This window comes from Mastomys coucha, unplaced genomic scaffold, assembly GCF_008632895.1.
Source record: "Mastomys coucha isolate ucsf_1 unplaced genomic scaffold, UCSF_Mcou_1 pScaffold9, whole genome shotgun sequence".
NCBI lineage: Eukaryota > Metazoa > Chordata > Mammalia > Rodentia > Muridae > Mastomys > Mastomys coucha.
The window spans coordinates 59,682,632-59,691,291 of NW_022196915.1; the positions used below are offsets into that span (position 1 = coordinate 59,682,632).

At 38.3% G+C, this 8,660-nt stretch overlaps 1 protein-coding gene across 1 annotated transcript in view; it reads right to left on the minus strand.

The window, feature by feature from the left end:
• The window catches only part of Rb1 (RB transcriptional corepressor 1), a 141,419-nt gene that overhangs the window by 58,128 nt on the left and 74,631 nt on the right, over window positions 1–8,660 (minus strand). The window contains exon 17 of the mRNA XM_031362507.1: window positions 7,104–7,300. Coding sequence (XP_031218367.1) covers window positions 7,104–7,300 — 197 coding nt within the window. The remainder of the gene's footprint in view (window positions 1–7,103; window positions 7,301–8,660) is intronic.

An 8,660-nucleotide genomic window follows, 5' to 3' on the forward strand; every position in this document is an offset into this window, starting at 1 on the left:
CAATTCAATTGTTTTCCGGTAAGGCACAGTTCTTTGTAAACTGTAACTTAAAAAAAAAAAAAAAATTAAAAAAAAGCCAGCACATTGTTTCACGGTCAGTCCCGCAGGCAGGCAACCTTTGTGCAGAGTGCACTGGAGGTGAATGCGAGGCTCACGCTTCGCCCAGAAGTGGACAGAGCAGCCCTTTCTTTCTCCTTCTTGGCTTTTACAGAACCATAGGCTTTTCTCCTTTTTGTGTTCACTTCTTGTCAACTTTGACTTTTCAAAATATACCAAAGCTTAAAAATCTGTTTATTTTTTGCTACCCGATCAGGACTCAAGCAGACTGAGTCCCTTACTGCCACAGTGCTGGTGTATAATATTGTGCTTCACGTAATATCTGGAAAAACAACTGACAAGAAAACTGCTTAACCTTTATATGTAAGAGTAAAGAGTACAGTGATCAAAATTAAATTATAAGAGCATAGTAATCAAAATAACTGCATAAGCAAACTTCCTTGTGTTTGATGACTGAATGGTATCCAATGGTCAGCCATGTCTGACAGTATTTACAGACACAACTTTCTGGTGATTTTCTAAAGAGTATTAAGAGGCAGTAATGAACTACTAGCACTTTGGTGTCCCCACAGAGTAAACAGCACCCCTAAAACCAACTCATTTAATGCAGAAACACTGTCGTAAATATTCCTCAGGGACTTATACATCATAGTTATACAGAGCTCATCAATCATGAAGCCTTACATTTAGAAACTGACAGCCCTGGTGGAGAACAAGAATCACATTTTGTGGTTTTAAACAACTACAGAACTGAAATAAATAAAACAACAGTTCTCAAATGCTGAACAACAGGACAAAGACCCATGGGAGACTCCAAGTACACAGCGAACCACCATGCTACAGCTTATTGCACGGAAAGTATCCCGGCCACAACACAGAAAAAAATGGAAGTGGAAACCCACTGGTCCCCAACAAACAGAAGTCAACACTACTGAGGTGACAGAATTAACAGAACAGCGCTGAGGAGGTCTATGGAGTCCCACTTCAGCTGGGGCACAGCAGTCCACACCCAGGAGATAACTCCAAGGGGCTAAGGAGGAGGCCCGGCTGTGAGGGACCACCAGTACAAACTGCTTCCTACCAGCCACAGTAGACAAGCTTATGATCCATCTATAGGCAGCAGGTTAAGTACTTAAAAGATCATCTCTTAGATAGTGGGGGGACATTAAATATAAATACTGCTGTTTGAATAAAGAAAAAGTTCCTGGAATTGGAAAGAAACTACAAAAAGAAAAGAAAAAGCTGGGGGAAGGGGAGGGGGTACAAAACAAACAAACTACTTACAATTTAACTGTGCCCCAAAGCACAACCCAAGTAAGGCAAAATTCACAATATTTAACGTCTAGTAAAATATCACCAAGAGGCAAAAAGCCAAGTGGTTGTTAGAAAGGAGACTATCAGTCAATAGAAACACATCTAAAAAGAAATAGACATTACAGTAAGCAGATAGATGTTTAAAAAGTTATAATACATCTGTTCCATGTGTCCATGAAGGCAAAGGAGCATAAATCTGTTAAAGGCATGTAAAAGGAATCTAAATAAAAATTCTAGAGTTGAAAAATGTAGTGTCAAATATGCACATAAAATTAAGAGCAGATTAAACACTTCAAAAGAAAAATACCAATAAGCTTGAAGGTACAGCTATAGAAACCTCTAAAATGAACTACCTCAGACAAGCATCCTTTAAAAGAAGAGGAGGGGCTTGGCAGCAGTCAGCTGTGAGACAACCACAAGCAACTTAACATAGATATATAAGAGTGGAATCTCAAAAGAAAAGGTAGAGAGGTCAATAAAAATATCCTAACATATAAGAATAAGGGCCCGATTTTATATATATATAGGCACATTATAGGAGCCAACGATAGGAAGAAAATCTTGCAGGGAGCCAGAAAGAGAGTAAGTCTTCTCTCTCGAGCAGAGAAACACACACATAGTGACTTTAGAAAGGAGGCAACCCAACAGTGTAGCAGCTTGTTTAAACAGGAAAAGAAACCTGTAACCTAGATTTCTATGCTTAGTCAAATAGCTTCCAAGCATGAAGTGACCTGTTTTTCCAGCCATACAAAAGTTGAAATAGTCCTTACAGACAGACATGTACACAAAAAAATTAAATGAATGAACAAACAAAATGAAAACCTAAATCCCTATGAAAAATAAAGAACACCAAAAAGAAAAACATGCAAATAAATAAAAATACATTTTTATTTTTATTTATTCTCTCTCTCTTTCTCTAAAGATGGGCTTGGCATGGTTCTGCGTGCTTTTTTAATCCCAGCACTCTGGAGGCAGAAGCAGGTGGATCTCTGAGACTCAGGTCAGCCTGGACTATAGGGTTGTGGGTCATCCACATTCCTCCTTGCTACACATGTCCTGCCTGGGTGGCTCTGACCCTCTCAGTCTCTTGGTTCCTGCATCTCTTCTCTGCAAGGTCTTCATGTCCATTCCTATTCAGTCTGCACTTTCCTGTGAATATTACATGTGTGTGTGTGTGTGTACATATACATATTTGTATATGTATATTAAATATAAAAATGCCTGTTTCTTAATACTAAACTGAAACTTCTCCTAATTCTGTCAATCACGTTGTCACTTCAAATGTCACCAAACATTTCTGCTAATTTAAATCTATTAATACTTCCTTAGGCTCCATGCAGCTACAACTTCAAATCTTAACCCTAAGCTCTCTGGCAAACGTCTTTCAATCCCTGGCTGCTGCTACTCTACTGCACCTCCATAGCTGTATTCCAAGGCCTGTCTACACCCAATAACTCTCCTTTTCTAATCTTGCAAATGGCTACAAGATGACTCTGGGGAAAGAATGCCATCATATAGAACTGTGGTAGAACTACAGATAATTCATTTTTGCCTTTAAAATTGCCTGGAATTGTGCAGGGCAACTCTTCTGTCCTTCACCAGTCCACTCCACTCTCTCTCTCAAGCCCCACAGTAACAATTTCCAATCATAAGCACTCTCAAACTTTTCAGTGCCTCTTCTGCCTCTCCACCTCAGCAAAGTTTATCAAACAAACAAACAAACAATAAAAGCTATTACCTGGAGACTTCCTCAGTTTCCAGGACACACCACACACTACCTTACTTGCAGTGTTTCTCACTTTTCCCATTTGCCACAGCAGTATTTTGCAACCTACATACTCTTCTGAAATGTGACCTTGATTCTCTTTATAAACAGGAGGTGTCATCTGTTTCCCCATCCCCTCAAACTGGTAACCACTGTGTCTGTTTTGACCAGCATGTAATTTCCAGATGTCCTCTTAGAAGCCTTTTGGGGAAGCCAACTTCATGTCACAAGTGTGCCTACCCTAAAACCTAAATGCTCTGAGGAAGCACTGGATTTGTATTAGACCACAGGGCAAGGTAGGGTGGGATACAGAGCCAGGAAGAATCATGTTTGAGAGAGTCAGTAAAATGTAAACCTGGAGTGAAGGTATCTCACAGGCAGAGCTATGGGCCCAGACTGTTGATAGCCCTGTCTCACAAAATCATGAGCAACATGAAACAACCATTTGGACTACAGCTTCCTAGCAATAGAAAACACTGGTAGTTGTTTTTCTCCGTAACATTACATCCTCTCTCTTCTGTTTTAAAAGACAGTCTTCCCTTGGTTGGTACTGCCATAGTGGTATGCAACTTCTGCTCTCTGTACTCTTAACTCACTGTAACTACTCCATCTACTAGTCCTTGCTATTCTGACTTTTTTGCTGCTAGAGGTTTCAGCCCTTATGCTGCTTCTACCATGTCTGAAGTAGGCATGCACTCCTTGAGGCCATGCACTCTCCCATTCATGCCTTTGATTCCTCTCTCGGTGTTCAATTTCACTTTCTTTTGTAGTTGGAATATTTTCTTTCCTGTGCGTCCTTTTGGTCTTAGAGCTCCTTGGGCTTCTATTTGTAGCCTTCTTTCCCCAAATTACATTATCTCCTTAAGTGATATTACCTATTCTCTAAAGTTCATTAACTCAGCCTTGAACCAAGCACATCAAACTGGTTCAAACTGTCACTTAGCTTTGTATGGTCTGGGGAAATAGGACGAGATTCTCTAGGTATTCATTTCCTCATCTAGAATATTACCACTAGATTGATTACTATCAGAATGCAGGGATTAATTTTTAAAAATGTAATGACATTCAGAAAGTGCTTACCAAACTGGCCAGCATAAGATAACTTGGCAGTAAAGACTGGCAATGTTCATTATATATGTGTGGCAGCTTTCACAGTCCTATTCCTAGCCTAAGATCCCTTCCTATGCTCAACACATACATACAACTGACCTCGATTTGAATGGCCTATAATTATTTCAAACTCAATGTAACAAATTGAAGTTTATCCTCAAGAAAATTACATACAACCCAGACTATCTATTTTTTTAAATGACACTACCACTGAGTTACACAAGCCAGAAACCTGGATATCACTGTAAATTGACCACCTCTGTCCTTTATTAATCCTTATATAATTAACTGCTACATCTGATAACACCAGGCCCCATACACTGTTTTAAGTGGTTCATACATATAAAGTCATCCAATGAGCTACAAATGCAATAAATGACTGGTAGACATTCTAGGCAATAAACACAGTAAGTCTGGAAAGGAAGCATGACTACAGATGGATGCTCCCACAAGAAGCAAAGTGAAATATTAAACACGGTGAACCAAAGGCAGAGAAAACCTGTTCAAAACTCATACACTGGAAGAAACAAGCATGACTGTATGAATTAAACAGAAACTCTTGGGCTCAGCAGTTAAGAGTATGTGTTGCTCTTGCAGATGACATGATTTTTACTCCTAGCACCCACATGGTGGCTCACAACCATCTATGACTCCAGTTTTGGGGGACCTAATAGGCATATATGTAGTATATAAATATGCATGCATGCCAAGAAACACTAATATGGATAAAGTAAAAATAAATAAATGTTTTAGAACCCACATTAAAAAATAGACAACTCCTTAAACATTTTGGAGTCATAACATATCTACTTTGATTTAAAATGTCTTCCATGTTCTCATGTTTTGAACACTTGGTCCTCAGTTGCAAGGGGTCCCTGATAGGCTAATGTATGAAGGTGAGAAAGTTAAGCCTAATTTGCCATGGAGACCAGAGGGTGTTGCAGATACCTGAGCCATAGGACACCATATGAGGAAAGCTGCAAGCACAGAGTGGGAATGTATGTGGATACATTCCCATCAGGTTTTAGCACTACATACATACACATACAAACACACAAACATATACATATACACATGTGCATATATATATGTACATGCATATATACATGTGTATATATATTTATGTGTATATATGAATGATATAGAATCAAAAGTTGCTGTGGGTCTTGACTTGACTTGATTATTCATTAAATAGTTGCACTCAATTAATGAAAAACTCACCTGTCACCTGAAATTAAATTATAAAATTATGAAATTAGTAGTAGATAACTGAGATGAGTCATGTCATATAAACATAATATTGTGTATTTTTCCTGTAAGAATGATTACCATTATATTGGAAAACTGGATCACTTGGATATACTTGATCTTTCACAGACTATAACATTGAAATTTGGGCTGGAGCTATGGAGCCCTTATGTTTTCCTCCCGGCCTCTCCCCTTCCCTTTCCCCCTTCCTTTCCCCTCTCTCCTCTGTATACTTGTACACCAGAAGAGGGCATCAACTCTTATTATAGATGCTACAAACCAGCATGTAGTTGCTGAGAATTGAACTCAGTAACTTTGGACCAGCGCTCTTAACTTCTGAGCCACCACTCAGTCCCCAAAAATTTCAGTATTTTTAAAGATTTATTTATGTTTGTGAATACACTGCCTCTGTCTTTTTCCCATTACAGACGGTTGTGAGCTACCATGTGAGTGCTCAGAATTGAACTCAGGACCTCTGGAAGAACAGCCAGTGCTCTTAACCACTAAGCTATCTCTCCAGCCCAAATTTCAGTTTAAGGTCTATGAAAGCTGAAGTATATCTATGTGATATATTTTCCAATATAACAGCAATCATTCTTATAGGAAAAATACACAATATCGTGTTTACATCATATGAAGCATCTCAAAATTATCTACTATCAATCTCATAATTTTATAATTTAAAAAGCAGACATTAACAACATATAAAAACTACAAATAAGCCGGGCAGTGGTGGCGCACGCCTTTAATCCCAGCACTTGGGAGGCAGAGGCAGGCAGATTTCTGAGTTCAAGGCCAGCCTGGTCTACAGAGTTGAGTACCAGGACAGCCAGGGCTACACAGAGAAACCCTGTCTCGAAAAACCAAAAACCAAACCAAAACTAAACTAAACTAAACTAAAAATATTTGCATGGACTCTCACTGGTTGAGTATTCCTAATAAAAAAAATCCCAAACTAAAGATGCTCCAAAACTTGAAATTTCTTTCATTTCATATCAATGTTCAAAATAAATACTTTTTATGCAACATGGTTTGAATTATTATTTTAAAATATGAAAATCAGTAGACTTGAAGAATATAACAACATTTTAGGGGAATAGCTTATAGTTATTATATAGGATTTATTGCTTTTATTAAAACAAAAGCTTTATCAACATCTTGCATACACTATAACCAAACTGCCCATGGCATATAGTTTCCACTCCTATAGTGATATAAAAATGGTATTTATTATTAAATAATAGTGTAGACTTCAGATTATTATCTTTATGACTAAAACAAAATGATCAAACAGATAAAACAGAAAAATGTACATAACCTTTTAATTTTGTTGAAAAGTGTAAACATTTATATTATGAACAATAACACTTGGATTTTAAATAAATTGCCTCAATATTCAAGACTTGGACTTTAAAGTACCAAGTTTTGTACAAAGTTGCTTAGCAGGCCAGCCAGCCTGCTGTTTACATCAGAACAGGCAGCAGCTCACAGACCTGCGTTCACACTCCTGAACTCACACCCACCCACACGGTCCAGTCATTAAATAAACAACTGCTGCTAACAGGTCACTTATGCATGCATACCTTTAATTATTTAGCTAATCACTTACTGAAAGCCATGCAAGGGATTCCATGATTCGATGCTCACATCTTTCTAAATGTTTTATCATTTCTCTAGTCAAGTTGGCTTCCACTTTGATAAAACTTTCAATCACTTTGTAGAAATCAAAGGCTTTTAAATTAAGTACATTCAGAATCCACGGGAAGGATAAATCTGTTCCAGAATCAAGGTTCTGTAATGTACTTCCTAAAAACAAGAGAAAAAATATGTCAGCATGAAATATTATTGTCTGAGCTGATGAGATTTAGAAGATCTTATCACACAGAATCAAGGCACAGAAAAAAGGGTAAGCACTTCTTATTTACAGCAAGCATTTTTATTCTGTGGTCTACAGACTCTCAAGAAACTGGGTTCCAAATTTTAAGTGTTCATACACACACTTTCCTTAGAGATAGGAATCACAATTTCTTCTTTTTTTTGTCGTTTTTTGTTTGTTTGTTTGTTTGTTTTCGAGAGAGGGTTTCTCTGTATAGCCTGGCTGTCCTGGAACTCACTGTAGACCAGGCTGGCCTCGAACTCAGAAATCCACCTGCCTCTGCCTCCCAAGTGCTGGGATTAAAGGCCTGCGCCACCACCACCCAGCTCACAATTTCTATAAGATTTGCACAAGTTTACATGCCCTACACTCACACCCAGGTAGGTATCTTACCAGCAATTCATTATCATATCTACTTTAACTATTACGGTTTGGTTAAGAAGAAATGGCTCAGTGGTTAAGAGCACTGACTGCTGAGGTCCTGAGTTCAATTCCCAGCACCCACATGGTGACTCACAACCATTTGCAATGGGATCCAATGCCCTCTTCTGGTGTGTCTGAGGACAACTATAGTGTACTCACATACATAAGATAAATTTTTTTTGTTGTTTTTAAAAAAAAGACTAGTGATACTTTTAAGATTATGCTAATTAGCCTGGCAGTGGTAGTGCTTGCCTTTAATGACAGCAGAGGCAGGTGGATCTCTGAGTTTGAGGGCAGTCTGGTCTATAGATACATCGAGTTCTAGGACAGCCAGGGCTACAGGGTGAGTCCCTTCCTTGAGCTTGATGCTTCAGGCCTATAATGCCAGATACTCAAGAGGCTGAGGCAGGAGAATTACAAGTTCAAGACCTGGTCAGTCTACAGACTGAGTTCAATGCCTACTGAGATCCTTTTTTAAAACCAGTAAATATAAGGGAGCTGGGTTGCTTAGTCCCTGTGCTGAGTTCAGTTCTCAACACTTCAAAAGGATGGAAGAGAATTTGCTAGCTTTACTAGAAACTGATTTCTCTTAAAAATACACAGACTGCAGTTATGAAGGAGGTTCAGTTTCAGTGATTACTAACTTAAATTCCTTCATCTATTTATCTATCTCTAGATAACTCTTCCTCTTTTGTTTCTGCAAGTGAAACATCTTAATATTTGCAACAATGTTTGAAAAGTAATATATTAAAAGAAGAAAAGTAATATATTTTTCAAATTGTACTTTTAAAAAGTTGTAGCCAGGCGGTGGTGGTACACACCTTTAATCCCAGCACTTGGGAGGCAGAGGCAGGCGGATTTCTGAGT